Below are 26,562 nucleotides of genomic sequence, written 5' to 3'. Positions count from 1 at the left end.
TGACACATTAAGATTAGTCTAAAACACTTTCAACACAGTCTAGGACACATTTAGCAGGGGGAGGGTGTCTGGGGAGGTTAACTTACTCTGTGGTCATTTGGGAGACCACATCGAAGCTGGTGAACTCCTCATTGGCAAAGTTCTCCTTGTACTGGCCCATCCTGATGGCATCCAGCCACTCATCCACGGTGCTGAAGCTGGAGAAGTCAGGCGTGCTGCGGTCTAGCAGAGGTAGGTGCACACTAGAAACAGGAGAGGAAGAGAACCCAAACAAACCCAGTGACAACCCATTGAGAACCCAAACAAATCCATTGAGAACCCAGTGAGAACCCAAACAAATCCATTGGACCCAGTCAGAACCCAAACAAATCCATTGAGAACCCAGTGAGAACCCAAAACAAAGGAGTAAAGAGAAAGAAACAGTGAATCAAAGCGCCTCAGATGAAACAGTGCATGAGTCTGTCCTTTACAGCTTCCTTTCCTTAAGTCCTTTCCTTGGACTGGAGAGTCCACTAAAATGTGTGGTCGGCATTGTGGAAAGGAGATGAGGAAAGGATGGAAGCTATTGAAGATGACTGGGACACAGCCCGTGAGTGCCTTACCTTGATGACAGCGGTGTCATGGCCTTCAGACTGTTGGGGTTGCGGATCATCTTGTCCAGGTTGTTGACAATCTGGCTGAACTTGGGCCGGTTGTTGCGGTCCTTCTGCCAGCAGTCCAGCATGAGCTGGTGCAGGGCACTAGGACAGTCCATGGGCGGGGGCAACCGGTAGTCCTGCTCTATGGCATTGATCACCTACAGGGCATTGGCACAGATTGATAAGAAAATGAATAGAGGCCTTGGCCTAAAATGTTGGCCTTTCCATGTGGTTAATACAGCCTGAATCAAATGTATAGTGAGACTGTCTCAGTCTCTCTCTCTCTGAATGTGTCTCTTTGTCTCAATTGCTCCCTCCCCCCTTTTTTCTCTGTTTTCTCCAAGTGACTGCAACAATCTGCTTTAGGACTAAATATTGTAGGTGAAACGATGATGATATTGACTCCTCCTGGATACTCACATCTTGATTACTCATGTCCCAGTAGGGTCTCTCTCCGTATGACATCACCTCCCACATGACGATGCCATAGCTCCACCCGTCACTGGAAGAGGTGAACTTCCTGTACTGAATGGCTTCCGGGGCGGTCCATCGGATAGGGATCTTCCCTCCCTGTAAAGACAGACAAGTGTTTCGTACCAATTCTCTATCCTTCAGCCAGGACCGTGCACTTGGTCACTCCCCTCATGCATTTAGAAGTATTGGATTGGTGCAAATATGCCTGAAGGGAGTTACATTTTGGTCATTAAGCAGATCATCTTCTCCAGAGTGACTTAGTTTCCACCATATTTCTTAAACCAGACCATTTCTTTAAATCTATAAGGAGTACTTCAGTGCACAGTTCAGGAGAAGGGTAGAAAACCAGACTGCAGCCCGCAAATAAAGCATAGGTTGTGGGTGGATCTCAGTAGTCTCAAGAAGTGCCGATGTTTCATTGTCTTCTTCTGCACTGATCTGATAGCACTGGACAGGTAAAAGCAAATCCTTTGTTAAGACACTGATATTGCTTTCCTGTGTCCTATGCTTGCAAATCAGTGGTGATGAAAGGAATGAGCTGAGAAAAGGAAGCCACATTAGACTACTAGGATGCATCCTGCATGTATAATCTCAAACCTGATACATTTCCATACTAGCATACCACTTAGAATGCATGCCCAATACATTGCCTCATAATAAGTGGTATTCTAGTGTGTAAATTGGAACCATAGAAATATAATCTATTCCTATGATTGGAACAGAGCCATACTCACCAGGACACTGGTGTTTGTGGGGTCTAACTTGCCCAAAATACATTGCTTCATACTATATAGTATGGAAGTATGGATTTTGGGACAGAGCCACACTCACCAGGGCGCTGGTGTAGGTGGGATCTGATGTGTCTTCCTCCAGAAACCGCGAGAGCCCGAAGTCAGACACCTTACACACCAGGTTACTATTGACCAGGATGTTGCGGGCAGCAAGGTCCCGGTGCACGTAGTTCATGTCATTTAGGTATTTCATGCCCGCCGCAATGCCACGTAGCATGCCCACCAGCTGGATCACCGTGAACTGCCCGTCATTTTGCTTTAAAAAAAATACTGAAATGTTATATTGCTATGCTATGTTATGTTATACTATGATATGCCATACTGATGTGTTAAGCTATACTAAGCAGTGTTATGCTATGTTATGTTGTATGCTATATTCTCTGATATGTGTTACACATTCCAAAAAATGTGGCTGGTTCTCATATTAATTCCCCTAGCATTGTTAGCCACACAAAATTGAGCGTCTGGTTGATCCTCTCACCTGGATCTGTGAGCTCACCGGATCTAACTAAGCCCACTCTACACACCTCACACCTGGGCCAAAAAGCTATTAAGTGTAGATGTGAAGGAGAGACAGCCACTGTGTTCTTGAATCCATTGGGTTCTTGATGTTGAAAACAGTTGAAAAATCTGTATGGTTACTGTGATATTTCATATGACCTACAATGCTTCACATCTAAATATAGTTTTGATTCTATTATCTCTAAAATTCACTCATGAGATAAGGCAGCGATCTAGCCTTTAGGTACTCCTCAACTAATTTCCTAATCTAGTCGACTTTCCATTTGTTTGCACTGATCCAAAAGACAAGACAGGTGAAAGCCACCTGATGTATTTTAACCAGATACATGTTTGGAAGAAGGAAGGAAAGTAGAAAAGGACAGGAGATCTCTCCAGAATATTGAGATGCCCAACTTTGAGGCCCACTGACCTATATATCTAGGACCTTCATTTGGGCCAGTTTGCTACATTTTTCGTAAGGGAAAATCCCCACTGGGCACAGACGTCAGCTCAACGTCTAGTTTTGATTTACATTTGGTTGAGTTGTCAACAAACGTGAATTCAACGTGAAATCAACCAAATACCTTACACAGCGGGTTGCTATTGACCAGGATGTTGCGGGCAGCAAGGTCCCGGTGCACGTAGTTCATGTCATTTAGGTACTTCATGCTCACATGTTTTATTTGTCACATGCACTGAATACAACAGGTGAATAAGTCAAGAAAATATTGACTAAATAAACTGAAGAACTAAACATTTCACCATATCATTGGATTAGTTCAAAATACTCTTACATTGATGACTTTTTGCAAATCCAATTACTTTTCCATGTTGATTCAACGTCATCATATCAATTTGTGGGGTTTAAATTAAGTGCAAACAATGTTGTGGAAATTGCAAACTTCAGAAGCCTTTTCAAACCTCAAAATACACTAGGAAACTTCTCCTGTAACAAGGTAATCAAATTAAGATCCTACATCTGTACTGACCCTGAGGAAGGAGTCCAGCGATCCGTTCTCCATGAACTCAGTGATGATCATGACGGGGGCGCTCTTGGTAACCACGCCCTCCAGGTGGATGATGTTGGGGTGGTCAAACTGACCCATGATGGATGCCTCAGACAGGAAGTCCCGCCTCTGGCGCTCTGTGTAGCCCACCTTCAGTGTCTTAATGGCCACCAGGATCTCTCTCTTCCCAGGGAGACGCAGGTTCCCGCTGCACACTTCCCCAAACTCTCCTGAACAATAACAGGTTCAGGTTTCAGATATACTGTCCATCAGCAAAGGACTCTGATACACCACTATAAGATGTAGTGCTATGACATGGGACTGTAACTTGGATATCTTAAATGTACTGTTAGAACATTTTACAAGATGTTTTATTAGGTTTAATCCACACTGTATATCAATATAACATTTTATAGGCCAGTTTCCCAGACACAGATTAAGTCTAGTCCAGGACTAAGCTTCATCTGTGTTATTACGTATATGTTATAATGTACAGTATATAGGGTTTTCACCTTCACCGGTTGATTTTTTACCTGCGCCAATGACTTGCTCGATCTTGACACAGGAGGTGTCAATCTCTTTGGCAAACTCCCTCACTGCCTCGTTGGGGTCCTCATAAGTGAAGGGGTCAATATAGATCTTCATTCCTGGAGACACTTGGAAGGAGAAACAGAGAAAAAACAGAGGCTATGCATAATATACAGCCTGGCAGTATGTATTGGCTACAGAAAACAGTAGCTGGAACCGTGCCTGGGCTTAGACCTGATACAGGTGGTTAGATACAGTAGTAGTAACCTTTAACTTCCAGTACTCTACATCTAATGGAAATGTCACCACTGTCCCTAGGATGGTAGTGTTATTCCTTAACAAATGGTTCACTCCACTTTTCAACCCATTTCCCATGGATAGAAGGTTGTCTGTAAACCATGTTACTCACTGTGGCCACTGGTGTAGTGCTGCACCTTGTCTGTGTATTCAGATTCTGTTCTCTCAGAGCTTCTTCGATTGCAGACGATGACCAATACGACGACAGCGATGATTAAGACGACACCTGCAGCAGCTGAGCCAATGATGAGGGGGAGCTTCTCCTGAAAGCTGGACTTGTACTCCTCTGCACATACACAACAAAACAAACCCATTCCTCATATTAACGTCTACAAGGTTGGCCTACTCTGCAATGTTGAACTTTTGGGACTATACCATATACTCTGCAATGTAATTCAAAAGTGTTTGAAAAACACTGGTTCGAATGGCGTACCTTCGGTCATGGTCTGAAAGTACATCTTTCCGCTGAAGCGTCCGAATCCGGCCACTGTTCGAGCCCGTACCTGGAAGACGTATATAGCTCCGGGCTTCAGGCCACGGATGACTGCTGTGTTGGTCTGACTGCGCACCACCGATGAGTTCCACTCTGCCATGCTCTGGAACACACAGACACACACAGAGGGTGTAAGACTGGATCGGCTCACTGTTTGAATTACAGCAGTAAAACCTGTCAACTGACTTCACCTTATCATAGTACTGCAGCTCATAGTCCAGTATGAGGCCGTTGGGCTGGTCCGGTTGGGACCAGGAGAGAGTGATGCTGTCAGGTGTCCGGCTCACCTGGTGCATAATCGACACGGCCGATGGTGCTGTGAGTGAGTGAGTGAGTGAGTGAGTGAGTGAGTGAGTGAGTGAGTGAGTGAGTGAGTGAGTGAGTGAGTGAGTGAGTGAGTGAGTGAGTGAGTGAGTGAGTGAGTGAGTGAGTGAGTGAGAGAGAGAGAGAGAGAGAGAGAGAGAGAGAGAGAGAGAGAGAGCGTTAAGGTTAGTGACATTACTACAACACTAGGAAGAAGCTTTCAAATCCCCTGGTAATCAAGAACAAGACTAATGATGCAGCAAGAACAAAAGAGCCAGGAACATCGGAGATAGTTTATTGAGTATTATTACAGTCACCCATTCACTGAAAATACTAATAGTAATAATGTATTTGTTTTGAAATGGTGTGTGAAATATTCACTTTGTAGGCAAAGACACACACACACACACACACACAAGGTCTTTCCTAATGAGGGCTTAATTAGGGCATGTTTATGTAACATTAGTGCTTTCGGTTATACCCTGTAAAAACACTGGGGCTCATGGGAACCTGAGTTTGCTCTTTTCACAGTCCCATCCCAGACAGTAATTAGGACTGACATCTAGAGCAGTGGAGAAAAGACTACAGTGTTAAGGGCAGAGAGTAGAAAGTGTATAGCCTGGCCCTAATACCAACACTACCTAACACCCAGTCCATTTGAAATGTGAACGTCAACAAATAACGCTGTAAATCATGTCTGAATACTGCATTTCAAGTGCCCTAAATGCAATTGAACTCACTCAATACTAATAAGGGTCACACATCTGTCAATAAATTGTTCAGGCAGACATCATAAACATTGCTTAGGCATCCTTACACAGACATTGTTCATTGGTACTACATGACATACAGGTTTACTTACACAGATCTTGCCATTGCAAAATACCATCAAAATATCTAAACCCATATCAGGTGTAATATTTCCTGTGCCTCTCCTTATCAGACTGAACACACTCCTGATAATATCTCTTCAATGAACTTCACACTGGAATGCGGTACTTTGAGAGGAGAGTGAATGAATGGCTGTCTCCCTTACCGGCCTGGTTGGTGGTGATGTTGACTGAGGAGTAGTGTGGTGAGTAGGGGCTCTGGTCGGAGACCCCGTTGACTGCCTGGATCTCAAAGGTGTACTGCGTGTGGGCCAGCAGGTCACTGATGTGGACGCTGGTCTCCGTCAGGCCCAGTTGACGAGGGATGAACTGGACGTTGTCCCCGCAGCGTGTACAGCCTCCCCGGCCCCCTCCACAGCTCTTACAGATGATGTTGTAGACCACGTCCTCGCGGCCCCCGCCATCGCGTGGCGTGCTCCACTCCAACCTCAGGGATGTCTCGTTCACGATTGAGATTACACTCTGGGGCGCGGAGGGGATGGCTGTCAGAGGAGAGGGGGGAGATAAAGAAGAGTTCAGGGAGGATCAGTGATGATGAGGTTTATACTCCAGACAGTGGTCATAAGGACACACAGGGGATTTAGGGTCTGATTCCAACCTAACCCACACCCTGTACTATAGCTCTCCAGCATCAGGGTTGTTGTTCGCTGGTTAACTCTGTAATAAGTTAACTCTGTGTGGTTAAAGTAGTATACAGTAGGTCACAAAACTAGTCTCCACATTTCAATAATCAGACACCATTTTTTTTGTGTTTGTTCTTTTATAAACAATACAAAACATACACATGCAAACATCTACTGCATCACTCCTGCCCAGACCCACTAGCACCCCCTCCCCCACCCCCCATCTCTAGTGCATGTATCACTTCCCAACCACATGGCCTGAAACTGCATTTTGCTTCTCTCTGCAGCCCACACACTTTTAATATTTAAATAATAAATCATTTGATTTTTCCTTTGTGATAATGATGGCCCATTGATAGATTTCCAAGTTTTTAGCATATGTTGTTTCAAGATGAGTGATGAGAAGAGAATGGTCCAACCCATCCTGTATGTCATTAGACCCCAATATGACATGTCTTACAATATGCAGACAGACGGATTAAAAGGTTACATTGTTAATACTTCTGACAGTCAACTTTCTAGCTCCGCCCACAACTTCCGGACTTTCTAGCATTCCCAGAAAGCATGGGTTATTGAGTCATCATTAGTTTTACACTTAAGACATGACTCTGTCATTGTGCTGCAGAATTTGTGAATTTTGTCTCTTGTATAATAAATTCAATACATAATTTTATACTGGATTAAGCGTACATTTTCATTAACTTTCCCTCCATCTTGTGCCAACATCAGTTGTTTTTTAGTCTTGGTTCCAAATGTTTGTATTTTTTTCTAAGAGACAGTCAGTTGGATATGCTCTCTGCAAGGATGTATATATCATATCATATGAAGATATTTTTCTGACTCAAATAAGATTACCTCAAGGTTGCTCTGATGTCCAAAAGATTTCAAATAGAAATGTTGTGATATGTAACTTTTATTCGGACACTAAATTAATTTGCATGAGCTCCATTCAAGTCCATCAGGCTTCAGATCAAGGAAGGAAGAGAGAGCGATGAAAAGAGCAGTGTGGTAGTTAACTAGCGTCCTGGTGGAATCTGAGAGACACAATGAATGCCCCTGCATGCTCATTTCTGCCTCTTCAATTAGAGAGAGACCGCTGAGGGCCATATCTCCATTGTGGCCCTGGCTACATCCCAAATGACACCCTATTGCCTTTTTTTTGTGCACTACTTTTCACCAGGGCCCATAGGGTGTCCATAGGGCTCTGGTCAAAAGTAGTGCACTATAAAAGCAAAAGGGTGCCATTTGTGACCGAGACCCCATTTTCACATTCAAAACAGCTGCCCCCTTCATAATGGACAGGCTTATGCAAATCTCTCAGGATATTTTCTCTGAGGTCCTTGTCGGACTGGTGCACCAATGGAAGAGAATGGAAGGGACATTCCAACAGTTCAGTGCTGTTGGAATGAAACATAACCCTTGTTTCGCCCTTGGGCACCTAGAAGAATGTATGACTTTGGTATTTTTTGTGTGAAAATGTATGAGGGGAGCTGGAGTCTTGGTAAAAAAGTGAAAGTTGAAAAGATTTGGCTTAAGGTTAGCACTTTTGTTTGTGCTCATTGCATCATGCACAACATACAGTATATCAGAATCATTCTGTTTTTGCTAGACAGGTGCTTTTCTATAGTGAATGCCACATAAGGCCTGCATTTACATTATTAGGGTTGAGCTGATGGATTCTGTTAGTAAATTCATAGACAAAATGAAAACTCAATTCAACAATTGATAATGGCCCATAATGTCCTGGGAGCATTTGTCAATTAATTATTTAAAATGTGAATTTTAATACAATTCTTATATACACAAAAGCCTACTAAATAGACTGCTGTGTGATAATCTCTACTGTGTCTTTCCTTAACACTGTGTAGTACCACCCATGGAGAGTATGTGGAACTGTAAGGACTAGAAACCTACTGGTGCAGGGTATCTGCGGGGGATCCGAGTCGCTGCGGTAGTACCCGTTGCGGCACACACAGTTGGTGGCCCCCTCGTTGGTGGTGCGACTGTTGATGGGACACTGGAGACACAGGTGGTCCCCCTGGGAAGACTTAAAGAACCCCGAGCCACACGCTGCAGATGAGAGAGAGAGTGAGGGAGAGGGAAAGACAGAGGGAGTTAGAGAGAGAGTTTATGAATGAACTTATTATACTAAAGTGACATAAAATGGCATACTCCAGACATTTTACAACATGACAGCTTCAGAGAAAAAAGGGTACAGAGTCGATAGAAAGACAAATTTCCAGACATATAATAAAATATTGGTCTTGAAATGCACAGACATAATAAGCTTTGGCATGTCCTTCTTCATATGGTTAATAAAATATAACTTCCAGGAGTCTGAGGCTTGTTGCTATTCAGTTTTTTGTCTCATGGCATTTGAAACTCTGGAAGAACAGAGTGAGGCGTAGTCAAAGAGACTTTGAAATTTGGAGGTCTGGAATTGAATGGTTATACATATTCTACAACTGTGTTGAAATAGGGTTTAAAGAGAGAGAATGGGATCAGTAGCAAATCTTATTGGGATCGGTAGCTAAATATTACCACCATAGGAGGCTACTACTCTGAGGCTACTTACTCTCCATCATATATTCTCCTCCATGATTTCCCACAATGTCTCACTGTACACTTGTAGTTTGTGTAGAACCCTTTGTTCCAAATAGCACATACTGCTAACCAATATCCTACAAAAACCATGGAGTGTGTCATCTGAAGCAGGGGTAAGTGATGTGAAATACCATCTTTTATGTTTTATTTTATTTAACCTTTATTTAACTAGGCAAGTCAGTTGGCCATCCCCAGCTTCCAATTGGCTCATTCATCCCCCCTCCATTCCCCTGCAACTACTTCCCAGATTGTTCTGTAAATCAGAATGTGTTCTCAGTCTACTTACCTGGTAAAATAAGGGTAAAATAAATGTGTAAAGGTTACTACAGCCTCCAGCTTTGCAAGCTAATCCAATCAAGATGGTGTGAAAGTAATTAGATGCCTGGCTGTCACTTCCGCAACTTTCTGGATTTGTCCCAAATGGCACCTTATTCCCTATATAGTACACTACTTTTTACCAGGGCCCATAGGGCTCTAGTCAAGAGTAGTGCACTATAAAGGAATAGGGTGCCACTTGGGACACATCCTCTGACTGTCTGACACTGGCAGAGACGTGGTAGTCTATCCCAGACCTCTCTGGGGTGCATTTATCCAGTCTGTGTCATGCCAGTGGGAACAAATATATACAGTAGTATATTTATTATACCCACTATTACCACATGATTGTCTTGTATTGAAAGAGTGTTTGCCTCTTTTAAACCATGTTTCATCTTATTGAATTCATTTAGGTTTTGTCTTATTTCCCAAGAGGTCCAAACACTCCCTAACAAACCCACTGGGCACAGACGTCAGTTCAACGTCGAGTTTCGATTTACATTTGGTTGATTTCTCCACTAACGTTAATTCAATATGAAATAAAACATTTAAAAATCGCCCTGTCATTGTATTTAGGTTTAAAGTTCCTTAAGTTGATGACTTTTTCCAATCAGTTTTCCAAGTTGATTCAACGTCCTCACATTGAATCTTGTTGTTGAAATTACATGGAAACATGGTTGATTCAACGTCCTCACATTGAATTTTGTTGTTGAAATTACATGGAAACATGGTTGATTCAACCAGTTTCTGCCCAGTGGGAGGTATCTCACATCATCCCTCTTTGAATAACTGTCATGTCTTCCACTTCCACAATGAGAAGCTCTAGGAATCCTAGGCGGTCAAAGGACAGCCAGTGTGAGGAGACAAAAGGAAGAGTCTGTTGGCAGAGGGTCCAGGGAACCCCCATGGCTAGACCCAGATAGAGAGGAGGACTGAAGGGGGAGGAAAAGGAGAGGGGATTGACAGTTCTATGACAGAGAGTCATTCAATAAAGGAAGAAAGTTGCACACTCAAATATAGTATGGACCAATGTCATCCCAGCCCCTGGATCTTGGATCCTGGATCCTACCACCATAGAAATATAATTACTAAAATGGGTTTCCCCTTTGAAGTCACTAAGGATGCATTCAAATTACAGTTGTCTCAGGTGCTTTTTCCCATTCTACTCATTCTATTTCTATGAAATTCTATTTCTACCACAACACCCTCCAGAGATAAATGTGTTATGAATCCTACAGTACAGTAATGAATAGCAAACTAAAGGCTAAATAACAGCCATCATTAAATCTTGTGGAGAGCTATTGACATATCTGAAATGGGTCATCTGAGGCTTGTGGTGGAACATTGATTTTGCCTGTTAGAAATGGATGAGCGTACCGTATCACCAAGCATTCATAGCTCTCTTATCAAATTAATTTCAGATACTGTAAAATATGGATAGAAGTGGAGGGGGCTCAACCAACAACTCTGAGGTGCAACCAAATGTTGTATCATCCACTTCTCATATCCCTCCCTGCTGCTCCCCCTATGGACATTCCCTCTCGGACATTCTAAGAATTTCACTGTACCCTGCAATTACAAATACATGTGACTACGAAACAAATAAACTCATCTAATATAATAAAATACAAATAAAAGAAAGGGTACAATGCTTGCTCACCATTAAAAACATATCATTTTATTTAAATCTGTAATCCTTAATGGTGAAACAGCCACGCCCGTTTGCGATATTGCAAAGACAAAGACGTTCGTGCAAACACCAAACAGTTTTTCCCCATCTGACATTATCGCCCGCGCAATAGAAGAGCACAATATGTACTGCATTTTTTTTACCATGCTGCGAGATGCTCCTCAACAAAAACAATAACAACGGTTGTGGGGCGGCCACTTCATCAGAACCATCATCAGGACGAAATGTCAAGCTGTTAATAGTTGCTTAAATAAAATCATATTTTTTTAATGGTGAAGTACTATGAAATACAATGGTATTGTAAAATAATAATTAAATAATGTGTCTGAATGCCTCGATCAGAACTAGGGCTGTGGCAGTCATGAAATTTTGTCAGCCAATGATTGTCAAGCAAATAACTGCCAGTCTCACTGTAATTGACCGTTAATTAACATAAAAACATGTAGCTTCTCATGGCTTCCATGCACAGCCTACAAACCACCGTTGCAGACCTTTGGAACATCTACATTTTAAAAAGTATAATAAATCCATGTAATATAGCCTACACCATCACAATAAAGACATTACTTATTTTAAACAGGTCTAAAGAAACTGTAGTCTATTTCAGAAGAACAGAATATCATACTCTAAGTTGTCCTTATATTAGGTCCTGATCTGGCTCTGCCAAATGGCTGTGGGCTACACTAGTTCATTTAGCAGTTCTATGGCATTATATTATATTTTTTTATCCAATTCCGAGGTGCATATTGAAGATATTGGAAAAACTATCCACATTTACTTTTCGTCAGCCAACAAGATGAGTAGGCCTAATGAACAGCAAAAGCACTAGCCTATGTCAATCTACTATCCCCAATTGTACAAAAGTTGACCTATTGTATTTTGGGAGAGAAATACATATTCCACCGTCCATTGTCAGATGCAATAGATCCCAAATGAATACAACCACTAGCATCAAAAAAACTGTTTTAAGCAATGTACCTGGTGCAACAGATGAGAACGTTTAGCTTAAAATGTTGATCAACTATGAGGCTATTTCTTCACATTATAAGTGCAGCAACGCACACACGGCAGTAGGCTATATGCGCGTAGGTTCCAGTAGCAGGAAAACACCATTCTCAAAAGTGACCACAAATGTGATTATGCATATAGTGCTTTTATTATAAAGGTGCATTTTATGGTGAAATTATCTTCCCCAATCTTGAAACTCACTTGCTGTGTATGTATGCCAGTTAGGCTCTACAGCCGTTGTAAAGCAGATTAATGTGCTTCATTTTAAGAAGTTTCTTGGCCACTTTAATTCTGATACATATTTTATCTAAATATTTTGGCTGCAGCATACCACTCTGCATCCCACTGCTGGCTTGCTTCTGAAGCTAAGAAGGGTTGGTCCCTGGATGGGAGACCAGATGCTGCTCAAAGTGGTGTTGGAGGGCCAGTAGGAGGCACCCTTTCCTCTGGTCTAAAAACAATATCCCAATTCCACAGGGCAGTGATTGGGGACATTGCCCTGTGTAGGGTGCTGTCTTTCGGATGGGACGTTAAACAGGTGTCCTGACTCTTTGCGGTCACTAAAGATCCCATGGCACTTATCGTAAGAGTAGGGGTGTTAACCCTGGTGTCTTGGATAAATTCCCAAGCTGTCCCTCGTACCATCACGGTCACATAATCATCCCCAGCTCCCCTGTAACTATTCCCCAGGTTGTTGCTGTAAATGAGAAGGTTCTCAGTCAACTTACCTGTTCAAATAAGGGATACATTTGAGTATTTTTAAAAAAGGCTACATGAGGTGTGTGACTATGATTTGCAAAAAAAGCGTGCTGTTTTCCATTAAGCTGGGCATCATTCACAAGTGATAGGCTAATATTATCACACTATTCTAAATGTAATCTTGTTTTTACATATACTAAATAATATATGTGTGAAATTTGTTTTGATTTAGATTGGACCATTATCATGCACCTGCCTCAAAACAGGGGCAGCGGGAAAAATGACATGTCTATATACTTAAATAGCAAATGGGGGATGCTTTTCCTCCAGGTAGGCTATACTCGTGTTGTAAAGAGAAGCAATGTGCTTAATATTAGGAAAGTTGAGAAATAAATATAGTAGGCCTAACCTATAGAAAGCTGATGGGATCCTCCTCTTTTTAATAAAGGCCATCACTCTGCATTCTCACACAATTGCATCGCCTATAGAAATGTTGAGCAATGGGCTATCAAGTGTTTGATTAGATTTTCGATTACAGGGACAATAGAGAGCGGGGTACCAGGGAAGTTGGTAAGTTCGGTAGGCTACTAATGACCATCAGCAGCATCAGAGCTTGGAGAAGCCTAATTACCGTGACTAAACAGTCACGTAGAATTTGACTGCCGTCATGACACGTGACCGCCGGTGGGGCGGTAATACGGTCACCGTAACAGCCCTAATCAGAACCTTACTGCTTATTGGCGCACACACACACACACAAAATGCAGTTTCATATACGGCTGTGAATAGAGCAGTCTTTAACGTCAAGCTGATTGTACTTTTATGGCTCAGCAGTTTCATGCCCTGAGTAAAGAAATAAGTAGTGTTAACTGTCCATTCATATATCTATTCATCTGTGTTTGCCTTTATTATTTCAATATTCTCCCGGTCGCCTGAAATACCGGTCTCAAGAGGTGATTTTCCTGCTTCCTTTGTCACCTGTAATAAGAACCCATTTCTTTTTGCTGTTATTTGCTGTTATTGCTTTTTAGATCTCTTGGTCTTACTAGTGTACTGTGGTGTGAGTGAGTCTGTCTGTGTGTGTCTGTGCACGCCTGTAAGTGTGTATGTGTATTGATGCATGTGTGCATTGTGTACAGTGTGTGTGTCCAGGTGTGTACACTAGCGGGTGAGTGATCCGTAAATGTGTGACCACGAGAACAGTGTCAAATCATATTAGACATAGAAACAGAGGCTTTGGCATTCCCACTGACGTAAGGTGTGGCGAGTAGGTGTTAAAACATGGTTCCCTTCAAAACATGAGAAAATAGAGCATCAATTCAGAGTAATGAAAGCTATTTACACGGGCTAAATAGTCAAACAGACAAATCACATACACTACAGTGCATAAAGTAAACCAAAGTATTGTATTATACTGTATAGTGTAAATAAAATATGACATTATCATTATGGAGGCAATACACCATCCATCCATAAAGAACCAGAGGAAGGTTCAATGAGTACGCTAGTGACTGACTCACAATGGTGGAAAAAGTACTAAATTGTCATACTTGAATTAAAGTAAAGACACCTTAATAAAAAATAACTAAAGTAAAAGTCACCCAGTAAAATACTACTTGAGTAAAAGTCTAAAGGTATTTGGTTATAAATATACTTAATATACTCAAAAGTAAATGGAATTGCTAAAATTATTTATTATTTATTTATTGTTATTGACAGATAGCCACCATGGGCACACTCAGACAGGTTTCTGGGCACGATAGAATCGATTCCAGATGTATAAATTCAACATGAGCAATTCAACATGAGCATTGTTAAGAGCTAGTAACATTAGCATTGTTAAGAGATTTACAAACAAATCATTTGTGTTTCGTGAGTCTGCCAGATAAGAGGCAGTAGGGATGACCAGGGATGTTCTCTTGATAAATGTGTGAATTGGACCATTTTACTGTCAAAATGAAACAAATATTTTGGGTGTCAGGGAAAATGTATGGAGTAAAAAGTACATTATTTTCTTTAGGAATGTAGTTAAGTAAAAGTAAAAATAGGCAAAAATATAAATAGTAAAGTAAAGTACAGATACCTCAAAAAACAACTTAAGTAGTACTTTAAAGTATTTTTTACTTAACTGCTTTACACCACTGCTGACTCATTGGAGTCCACAGCTGCCACAAAAATGCTGGTTACTGTGGTGAAACCTACAAAATACTATCACTCTCTTTACTGGGAAACTATGCAAAAATCTGTTTCTATTTGTGAGTCCCTTCGAAGGCTTGTTCATTTGATTTGATCTAACTTCATGTATTGTGATCAACCCTCCCATGTAACTATCAATATTCTGTTAAGTTTGAGCATCATTTATGATAATCACTCTATACGTATTATCATTATTATGATGTTTTTGATGTTGTTACGACTGTCATTATCACTTCAATGGCTTTATGTGCTGTGGGTGTGAGTGCCCCTCCGCTCCCATCAATGTGGTTTTGGCAGCACCTATCTGAGCAGGTGTTAGTTGATGTGCGAGAGCACTGAGCACACTGTCATTTACTGACACTGTTACACAAGGACATCCCACTTCTCTGTGTGGCTATTCCCAGCCACGCTACATTAATTAGCCTATATGGTCAACGACGTCCATAAACTTTTGACTTTTGGTAGGTGAGGGTGTGTAATTATCGGGTGTACATCACTTCATAATGAATAGGTCAACCGCAAATAATGAATGCTTTGCAAATATTGAGTCCAGGGCATGTTACAGGGCGGATAAGAGAGAATTATTTTTTTTTTTCTCTCTCTCCTTTGTCTCATTCTGCTGCCCAACTTCTCTCATCGTGGCCCGGCAGAGAGAAAGGAGAGCCGGGAGGAAGTGATATCGCCACTGACAGGAAGTGTCTGTTCGAGGCAGATCCTTGGATAGGCAGTTGGAGCCGGAGGGACGACAGCTCCGCTCCTCGAGAAACCTTTGATCAATGAGTCTGTCGGCAATGACAACGGCACACCTGCACTCCATCAAAAGGGGTTGTCCCCAGTAACAACTGTGTGGACAGCCACCAATCAGCAGAGATTAGGTCTGGCTCTCTGTCCTATCAGGCTGTTCAGTAAATGTAGACACTGACAGGATATCTAGGCTGGAGATTCTACTGTATGTGAACTGGAAGTTAGAAAGATGAAATCGAACTAGGTTTTGAAATAGAATTGATATGGAGATATACGTGCAGGTAACCTACAAATAAATTAAGTGCTTAATTAGGTGTATGCCTTATGGAAATAGATGTCACTTTACAAAATATCTATAGATTGAAAAAAATGTAAGTGTTGGATTACATTATGTGATGCTACAGTAAAAAATTAAACTGAAAACACCTAAATAATCATGTTCTCTAGACACTTTCTCTTTGCAAAATGAAATAATGAATGAGTCAACCTGATGTGGCATACCCTTCTGGAGCAGTCAACATTTTACTTTGCCCTTATCAAGAGTTTAACAAAACAGGACATGTAGCAAAGGTCAATTTGTAAACAGTGCCTGACTTTGGGTCCAGTAGCAGGTAGAGAAAAGCCAGTGCCATGCAATGTCGCTAACATTCGGAGGGGACATTCTCGTAATAGGGCGAGAAGCTGTTTGTGTTTCCCGACCGTATAGGCTAGAAATAGGCCCACTTGCAAGCACACACAACACACAGTCTGCATTAATAGGCTCTGTCAGAGACGAAGAAGAGGCACTTGTATCAGAGAAGCTGATTTCAGGAGTGGCAGGGGTACTGAAAGCAATATCCCGATAGGTCACCTCCACCATTATCACTCTGTCTCCTCTACATAGCCAGCCCTGTGAATCTTTGAACACTGTGGGTAAGTCAAAACATACAGATGCAGTCAAATATATTGGCAACCAAGAAATGTACAATGCAGTGCAATGGAGCAGAATGTTCTGATTTGTCTTTTCAAAACTAGTTGAATGGCTAGTTTAATCCTGTAGACTCCTGCAACTTATCACAGATAAATGACCAGTAAATGAGAATCCCTTGCCTCCAACCACAATCATTTAAAGTTTGAATAATTTAGTCCAGGCCATTTTGGTGAATGAAAAAACTAAAGTTCAGTTAAGATTTTCTTGTTGCTGTATAGTTGAAAATCAAACAAAATAAGCATGAGCACCAAAAAAGAAATAGAAGAAATAGTGAATTTTGAAGAAATATTGAATTGTGCAAGGGTGACAATATATTGGTCACATCTGTATCAACTGTGTGTGTGAGAGAGGGGGAGGACAGAAAGACAGAGAGAGAAAAAGAGGGATGTGTGTAACTCAGTTTGAGGGGGTCTAATGCACCATGTTTGTAAGATTGGTGGTGAATTGAGAGGACAGTCTTTGCCCCTCATGCATTTACAGATCTCCTGACCCGTTAGTAAACACTTGGGTTTGGGAGTCTGCCCTAACATAGTCCGACATTTTATTTTCAGAAAGACTTCCTTTTCAATTGCTTGCCTCAAATTACTATTTTACACCCAATGAGCATCTGTCTGTTGGATGGAGAAAGAGAGGGGTAAACTACAGGGTGTTGCCATGTTGCATGTACAGAAGCAGTCATGCACATCTCTCACATAAAGCGTAGTGTACTCTATGCAAATAACCCTACAAATGTTTTAAAAAATGTATACGGAATGTTATTGTAATTTACAATGTAAGAGTTGTAAGTCTGATGTTGAATGAGAGGAACCTAATTGAGCATTTGATTTACACTGGGGGCAGCAGGGGACTTCTCTCTCTGTCATTATGTTCAATGACCATTGAATTCTCTGTAGAAGCCAAAACTCATAGGACAAGATCCACTGTTGCAGGAGATAACCCTGGTTTCCCCACAGGACAGTGTAAATGCCTACGGTGTATGTAAGGCTGGGCGAAATGGCCAAAATGTCATATCACAGTATTTTTCAAATGTTTGACTGTATTTTACGGTATTTGCTGTGCTATTGCCTTTAGGATGTGGGACTGAGGAGCTGGGGTAATGCAATCTCTATTCATGTATTTCCTCCAAACATATGGCATTTCTGGTCCGAACATTGCTTACTGTATGTAAACCTGGAAGTATCCAGTGATCTCCAAAAGTATTGGAACATGAACCATTTTTTTGTTATTTTGTCTCTGTACTCCATCCAGCACTTTGGATGAGTGACTATGATGAGTGACTATGAGTTTAAAGTGCAGACTAGCAGCTTTAATTTGACAGTATTTTCATCCATATCGGGTGAATCGTTTAGAAATCACAGCACTTTTGTACACTGACCCCAAATTTTAGGGGACCAAACATATTGGGACAAATTCACTTATATGTGTATTAAAATAGTCAAAAGTTTAGTATTTGTTCCTATATCCTAGCACGTATTTTGGATGCATTTGCTGTTTGTTTTGGTTGTGTTTCAGATTATTTTGTGCCCAATAGAAATTAATGAAAATCACCCTCAAATGTAAGCTGACAGTCTGCACTTTAACCTCATAGTCATTGTATCATTTAAAATCCAAAGTGCTGGCATACAGAGCCAAAACAAAAACACAATGTTTCACTGTCCCAATACTTTTGGAGCTCACTGTAGGTTATTAATATATGGGTCGGCTAAGGACTATATATAAAAGCTAAGTATTAGGTACAAAAGTAAGTATGATGGTGCCTGGTGATATGAAGTCTCTGTTTTCATTCAATTGTCATACGAGGCCTGCCATGTCAAATTACAATCACAAATAATGACTTCCTAAAGGACTAAACGAAATGTCACTGGGTATCACTGGGTGTAACAATATGACTAAAGTGCAGTGATACCACTGGCTACCCCAGGCTATTTAAGTGCTCCTCCCCCCAAAGATACAAACCATCACACCGTGAAACATAGCAGAATGGATCGTCGAGGGCTTCATTAGCAGTGCTTGATATTTCTAATCAAATGACCAGGGACACATGAAAATGAGCCCTCCCATGCTCATAATTAGTAAATTATGGCCGCCATTAAAGCAGGGAATTATAGGGGATTATTGTGGGGGGAAATGAGTGAGACATACTGCTGCCGCATGGCAGCTGAGGATGTTAGCCATCTCCATCCATCAGCTCCCCCCATTTAGATTCTGTCAATGGCAGCAGGGAGGGTGCTGCCAAAAGTCTCTCTTCATTCTTACTCCCCACTCGTTCAGTGGAATCATATCCGCCGGTACAGAGGAAAAAAAAGAGGAGTAACAATTGTCTGTTGTCTAGATGTGTCTAACGGTGTGTGTGTGTGACAGTGGTGCAGTGGAGAATAAACACATAAACACCGGTTACGCACCTTTTTATTTTGCCTGAGTGTTAACCCACTTTTATTGAAAGTGTAGGGAGTGTTACTTTACTCACCATGAACGGCGATCAGCGTTTACACACCTTTTTTTTTAACACTGCATCACTGGTGTGTGTGTGTGTGTGTGTGTGTGTGTGTGTGTGTGTGTGTGTGTGTGTGTGTGTGTGTGTGTGTGTGTGAGTAGGACATTTTCCTTGTCTCTCACTACACTAGGGGTAAGTGAAGAGACAGGGATAGTGCTTTCTTGGCAATACAGTGAGATCTCTCTGAAAGTAAGGATGCAACCTGGACTCAGGTGTAGACGTAACATAGTAAATGTAAATCTGAGACACTCCAATAATAATAATGTCATAATTTACCGACCCATCCACCCATCCACCCCGTTTTTTGCCTTAAGTAACCTTATGTAACCAATTATATTATACTGAACAAAAATATAAACACAACACGTAAAGTGTTGGTCACATGTTTCATGAGCTGAACTGAAAGATCCTATAAATTTTTTATAAGCACAAAAAGCTGATTTCTCTTTAATTTTTTGCACAAATTTGTTTACATTCCTGTTAGTGAGTATATCTCCTTTGCCAAGATAATCCATCCACCTGACAGGTGTGGCATATGAAGAAGCTGATTAAACAGCATGATCATTCCACAGGTGCACCTTGTGCTGGGGACAATAAAAGGCCACTCTAAAATGTGTAGTTTTGTCACACAACACAATGCCACAGATGTCTCAAATGTTGAGGGAGTGTGCAATTGGCATGCAGGAATGTTCACCAGAGTTTTTGCCAGAGAATTGAATGTTCATGTTCTACCATAATCTACCTCCAACATCGTTTTAGAGAATTTGGCAGTACGTCCAACCGGTCTCACAACCGCAGACCAAATATAACCACTCCAGCCCTCCACATCCGGCTTCTTCACCTGCGGCATTGTCTGAGACCAGCCACCCAGACAGCTGATGAAAATAAGGAATATTTCTGTCTGTAATAAAGCCCTTTTGTGGGGAAAAACTCATTCTGATTGGCTGGCCCTGGCTCCCATTGTGGGAGTGGCCTATGCCCTCCCAGGCTCACCCATGGCTGTGCCCCCGCCCAGTCATGTGAAATCCATAGATTCAGCCTAATGAATTTATTTCAAAGGACTGATTTCCTTATATGAACTGTAACTGAGTAACATTTTGTTAATTATTGCATGTTGAGTTTATATTTTTGTTCAGTATAATTTGAGTATGCAGGATTTACATTTACTATGTCACGTCCAGTCTATGAGACCAGGCTGGCTGGGACACAGGTCTACGGTTTAAAGACACCTCTAATTACCATCAACACTCTACCCTTTACAGTACGTTCATGATCCATCTTTCCGGGCATTCATTTCATTCCCCTAGTGATACTTCTGTCCTTATGTCCATGACACTTTATGTCTCTATCCTCTGGTTTATCACTAGTACACATAATTATTATTTCTATATGGGAGGAACTTGGAAAACATAAAAGTGAGACCACAACAATATCTCTCTCCTTCTCATTCTGCAACATGTGTAGACCCTAAGGCCAAACGCCCACATTAGCAGTAAACACATTACGTCAGCAGCTCTCACCTCGACACACGGTGCCATTCTCCACCGCCTCGTGCCCAGCCTTGCACATGCAGCGCCCGATGGGCACCATCCACTCCCCGTCCCCATTACAGTAGAGCTTGATGGGTACGTCCACCTCCTCCCCGTTGGGCACACACACGCCCCGTGCTGCCACCAGGGAGGTGCTCTCCGCCCCTGACAGGGTCTCGGGGAACACGGCGCCGTTCAGGACCACGAGGGGGCACTTCCTGTAGAAGATGCGCACGGCGATGAGCGACATGCAGCCACCATAGTCCTGGAAGGCCAGATAGAAGCCTTGGCGTGACACAGGGCCGAAGCTTCGTACCTCCGTGTTGATTTTCATCACTCGGACGCCCAGATCCACCTGGGAGAAGCTCTCGTCGGCTGCGATGGTGTCGACCTTGATCCAGGGGTTTTCCATCCAGGCCGGGGACACCTTATTGGCCGTGTCTGAGTCCGTCTCGTAGTAGTAAAGGTTAAAGGTCTCCTTACAGGAGCCGGGGACGCTGGGGATGGAGCTGCAGTCCCGCACCGAGAACTTCATCTCCACGTGGATGCGCTGGGCCCCTCGCCGGCTGATGTACTTGGTGCGTACCCAGTTGTTCTGGTTGTTGTCAAAGACATTGCACACCTGGTAAGTGCGGATGGTGTTCATGTTCTCGTCGTATCCACTCACCTCCTCCCACTGCCAGGGACAGACAGAGCAAGAGGTCAGTTTAACATCCATGACCAGTGAAAACAAGTCATCAGTCAACATATTCATTTAACAGGACATTTGATTACTGGTCATTTTATTACTGGTCATTGTATTACTGTTCAAGGCAATAAAACCCCCAAAACCCATATTATGGTTATTATCACAATAAATGTGGTAACAATATGATATGACCATATGATTTGAAATATAATTGAAATACATAAATCATCCAATTGGACACTTTCGGACAAGTTTCTAAATTACAAAATCCAATGTAATAAACTGTCAGATAACATTGTTATCAGATAAGATTGCTATATTTCTGCATTTTATTTTAGACCTTTGTCTATGTAACTTTTTCTGCATGTGAAAAATGAATAAATTAGAAGGGCAAATGAGCCAGACTTCACACCTCTTCAAAATTACTAACACAGTCCGTAGCAGTGGAGGCTGCTGAGGGGAGGACGGCTTTTAATAATGGCTCAGTGGAGGCTGCTTTGGGGAGGACGGTTCTTAATAATGGCTCAGTGGAGGCTGCTGAGGGGAGGACGGTTCTTAATAATGGCTCAGTGGAGGCTGCTGAGGGGAGGACGGTTCTTAATTATGGCTCAGTGGAGGCTGCTGTGGGGAGGACGGCTCTTAATAATGGCTGGAATGGAGCGAATGTTACGGCATCAAACCATGTGTTTGATGTATCTGATACCATTCAACCTATTCTGTCCAGCCATTAGCACAAGCCCTCCTCCCCACCAACCTCCTGTGGACCGTAGATACCAAACATAAAATAGTACATTTTCATGTCAGACAATTGTCTTCCTGGGCTACATTGTTCGGAGGCTTGCACAAAGAGCTGACAGTCAGACTATTAAGCAATAAGACTCCCTTGAAGTATCACTTGGTTTGCGGCTTGACCTGCTTTCACATTGTTTATCTTCCTTACACCACACACACACACTTGATAAATGATTAATTTCAGTATGACAAGAAAATCTTTCTTGAACATAATAAATAAAACAACTTTGCAATTCCTCAAACTCCCACCTTTCCATTTTACAGTAAAGGCATCAGTAGGCACATTTCCCCCAAATCACTTTGACTTAGAAGTTTATTTTGATTAACTCTAACGCCTACACCAGGAGGAGGTTGGAATTTATTGTCATGCATTTTGCCTTGAGGCAGCTCTACAGAGTGGTTGCTAGCTGGCACAGCCACGAAGTCATAAAATTGGATTTTAAACCTAACTCTAACCTTAACCACACTGCTGACCTTAATGCCAAACCCAAACCTTAAATTAAAACCAAAAAGCACATTTTTGTTTTCCTGCATTTTTACGATATAGCCAATTGTGATTTTGAAGCTGGCCCATCTAGTGGAAATCACAGTTCTGCCTCCAGGGCAAGATTCATGACAATAAATGTCAACCTGCATTTCACACAAGCTGTTTGGTGGTCTTTTCCTGCCTAAGACCTGATATACAGTATTACTGCCCCTAATTGTTTTCCCACAACAGTGCTGTATGAACATGGTGGTTAACAAATATGGGAAGTATAAATTAATGATATACTGTTGTTGTTGTTGTTCTACATTGGCCTTCTCATGTTGCTTCTACTGGAGACGATCCAAAAATGGATCTGCAAAAATTACTAAACGTTTTAAAAGCTAGTAAAATGTTCTACTCACCCCCAATGCTGGGTAGATAGTCCATCCCAGCTCTGCTGTTGCCGTCGTAGAGTCCATGAGTATTTCTACAGAGAAATCAAGAGGTACAAGTTCATGTACTATTAAAAAGCACAAGTGCAAAACACACATGTTACATCTCATTGTGAAATACTGTGTGGAAAAATAGTAGTCTGTTTCTCTAGCCACAGATTCATCCATTCATCCTTCAATAGAGGGTTGTAACAGGAATACCTTCTATCCCCTCTGCTCTTCGCTTGATCTCTGGATTCTTTATTTGTATACTTCTGGAGTCTTTACTTGTACATCTCTGGAGTCTTTACTTGTAAATCTCTGGAGTCTTTACATGTACACTACCGTTCAAAAGTTTGGGGTCATTTTGACATTTCCTTGTTTTTGAAAGAAAAGGAACATTTTTGGCCATTAAAATAACATTGTAAATGACCATTGTAGCTGGAAACGGCTGATTTGTATTTTTTATGGAATATCTACAAAGGTGTACAGAGGCCCATTATCAGCAACCATCACTCCTGTGTTCCAATGGCACGTTGTGTTAGCTAATCCAAGTTTATAATTTTAAAAGGCTAATTGATCATTAGAAAAACCTTTTGCAATTATGTGAGCAGAGCTAAAAACTGTTGTTCTGATTAAAGAAGCAATGTGGTCATCCTGTCTGGGTTGGCGCCCCCCTTTGGGTTGTGCCATGGCGGAGACCTTTGTGGGCTATACTCAGCCTTGTCTCAGGATGGTAAGTTGGTGGTTGAAGATATCCCTCTAGTGGTGTGGGGGCTGTGCTTTGGCAAAGTGGGTGGGGTTATATCCTTCCTGTTTGGCCCTGTCCGGGGGTGTCCTCGGATGGGGCCACAGTGTCTCCTGACCCCTCTTGTCTCAGCCTCCAGTATTTATGCTGCAGTAGTTTATGTGTTGGGGGGCTAGGGTCAGTTTGTTATATCTGGAGTACTTCTCCTGTCCTATTTGGTGTCCTGTGTGAATCTAAGTGTGCGTTCTCTAATTCTCTCCTTCTCTCTTTCTTTCTCTCTCTCAGAGGACCTGAGCCCTAGGACCATGCCCCAGGACTACCTGACATGATGACTCCTTGCTGTCTCCAGTCCACCTGGCCGTGCTGCTGCTCCAGTTTCAACTGTTCTGCCTTATTATTATTCGACCATGCTGGTCATTTATGAACATTTGAACATCTTGGCCATGTTCTGTTATAATCTCCACCCGGCACAGCCAGAAGAGGACTGGCCACCCCACATAGCCTGGATCCTCTCTAGGTTTCTTCCTAGGTTTTGGCCTTTCTAGGGAGTTTTTCCTAGCCATCGTGCTTCTACACCTGCATTGCTTGCTGTTTGGGGTTTTAGGCTGGGTTTCTGTACAGCACTTTGAGATATCAGCTGATGTACGAAGGGCTATATAAATACATTTGATTTGATTTTGACTTAAAACTGGCATTCTTTAGGCTAGTTGAGTATCTGGAGCATCAGCATTTGTGGGTTAGATTACAGCTTCAAAAGGGCCAGAAACAAATAACTTTCTTCTGAAACTCGTCAGTCTATTCTTGTTCTGAGAAATGAAGGCTATTCCATACGAGAAATTGCCAAGAAATTGAAGATCTCGTACAACACTGTGTACTACTCCCTTCTGTAGAACAGTGCAAACTCACAATTGAGCACAAGTACATTAGAGTGTCTACTTTGAGAAACAGACGCCTCACAAGTCCTCAACTGGCAGCTTCATGAAATAGTACCCGCAAAACACCAGTCTCAACGTCAACAGTGAAGAGGCGACTGTCTCCCTTCTCGATAGGGCATCCCCGTTCCCATGTGTCGCTCCAGACATGTACACAACAGAAAAAGAGAAGCGTTGAAGGGACAACAACCACCTGGTGAACCGATCGTTTGTGTCCCTTCCCTTTGTGGCCTTCCAGACCAGGGGAGAATGGTCTGAGACCAGGGTGAAGTGGGTACCCAACAGGTAATACTTGAGTGTCTAGCGCCCACTTTACCGCTAGGCAGTCTTTCTCGACAATAGAGTACTTCTTTCTCTGGGTATCAGCTTTTGGCTTTCGTACATGATGTGGTGCTCCTCCCCATTGTGTACCTGGGACAGGACGGCCCCTAGTCCCGTGTCATATGCGTCCATCTGGCGTTATGAGAATCGGATGGGAGCACAGCAGATCCTTTAGGCGCCTGAATGCCGCTTCGGTCTCGCCCGTCCACTTCACTGTTTACGGGAAGCGGACACTGGTTAGATCGGTAAGGGGGGAGGCTATAGCCTCAAAGTTGGGGATAAACCAGCTGTAGTATCCTGTAGTATCCTGCCATTCCCAGGAAGGACTTGACGTGACTTGAACGGGCCTGTCACGTACCGCATGGACCTTCCTCTCCTGGGGCTTGACGTTCCTCCTGTCCAATCAAATACCCCAGGTACTCCACCTCCTCGAAGCCTAGTTTGCATTTTGTGGGGTTCGCTGTCAATCCGGCTTGCCTGAGCACACCCAGCACCGCCTGGAGGTGTGTCAGGTGCTCTTCCCAACCTTGGCTGTAGATATCATCCAAATAGGCCGCTGCGTACTGTTGGTGGGGTCGGAGGACTCGGTCCATCAGGCGCTGGAACGTGGGCGGGGGTCTGAGACCGAATGGGAGCACCCGGTACTGATATAAGCCCTCCGGTATTGAAAACGCCGTCTTCTCCCAGGAGGTAGAGGGTGCTGATGTACTGGGCCTTTCCTTTTTTTTTTCTTTTTTCTTTTTTTTAACCCCTTTTTCTCCCCAATTTCGTGGTATCCAATTGTTGTAGTAGCTACTATCTTGTCTCATTGCTACAACTCCCGTACAGGCTCGGGAGAGACGAAGGTTGAATGTCATGCGTCCTCCGATACACAACCCAACCAGCCGTACTGCTTCTTAACACAGCGCGCATCCAACCCGGAAGCCAGCCGCACCAATGTGTCGGAGGCTACACCGTGCACCTGGCAACCTTGGCTAGCGCGCACTGCGCCCGGCCCGCCACAGGAGTCGCTGGTGCGCGATGAGACAAGGAGATCCCTACCGACCAATCCCTCCCTAACCCGGACGACGCTAGGCCAATTGTGCGTCGCCCCACGGACCTCCCGGTCGCGGCCGGTTACGACAGAGCCTGGGCGCGAACCCAGGGACTCTGATGGCACAGCTGGCGCTGCAGTACAGCGCCCTTAACCACTGCACCACCCGGGAGGCTACTGGGCCTTTCCTAATCGGTCGATGAGCTAGTCCACCCTTGGAATGGGGTAGGCATCGAACAAGCTGATGTTGTTCACACCCCGGAAGTCATTACAGAACCACAGGCTACCGTCCAACACGATGGAGCTGCACCATGTGCTGTGGGACTCTTCGATGTACCCCACCGGCAACTCCGGTTC

At 42.9% G+C, this 26,562-nt stretch overlaps 1 protein-coding gene across 2 annotated transcripts in view; it reads right to left on the bottom strand.

Annotated features, from left to right (window-relative positions):
* Positions 1–26,562, bottom strand: part of LOC110492289 (ephrin type-B receptor 2-like) — a 50,533-nt gene that overhangs the window by 4,048 nt on the left and 19,923 nt on the right. The window contains exons 2-14 of one of the 2 annotated variants that reach the window (XM_021566488.2): positions 23,163–23,227; positions 20,786–21,470; positions 8,460–8,615; positions 6,069–6,404; positions 4,921–5,045; positions 4,670–4,832; positions 4,349–4,522; positions 3,945–4,067; positions 3,394–3,641; positions 1,944–2,159; positions 1,059–1,208; positions 603–796; positions 87–242 (exon numbers count right to left, since the gene is read on the bottom strand). In XM_021566488.2, coding sequence (XP_021422163.1) covers positions 87–242; positions 603–796; positions 1,059–1,208; positions 1,944–2,159; positions 3,394–3,641; positions 3,945–4,067; positions 4,349–4,522; positions 4,670–4,832; positions 4,921–5,045; positions 6,069–6,404; positions 8,460–8,615; positions 20,786–21,470; positions 23,163–23,227 — 2,791 coding nt within the window. The remainder of the gene's footprint in view (positions 1–86; positions 243–602; positions 797–1,058; positions 1,209–1,943; positions 2,160–3,393; positions 3,642–3,944; positions 4,068–4,348; positions 4,523–4,669; positions 4,833–4,920; positions 5,046–6,068; positions 6,405–8,459; positions 8,616–20,785; positions 21,471–23,162; positions 23,228–26,562) is intronic. The other variant, XM_021566489.2, reaches the window with a different exon arrangement.

This window comes from Oncorhynchus mykiss, chromosome 16 (assembly GCF_013265735.2).
Source record: "Oncorhynchus mykiss isolate Arlee chromosome 16, USDA_OmykA_1.1, whole genome shotgun sequence".
Lineage (NCBI taxonomy): Eukaryota > Metazoa > Chordata > Actinopteri > Salmoniformes > Salmonidae > Oncorhynchus > Oncorhynchus mykiss.
The sequence above is the reverse complement of the archived record's forward strand: the minus strand, read 5'-3'. Positions and strand labels throughout refer to the sequence as shown.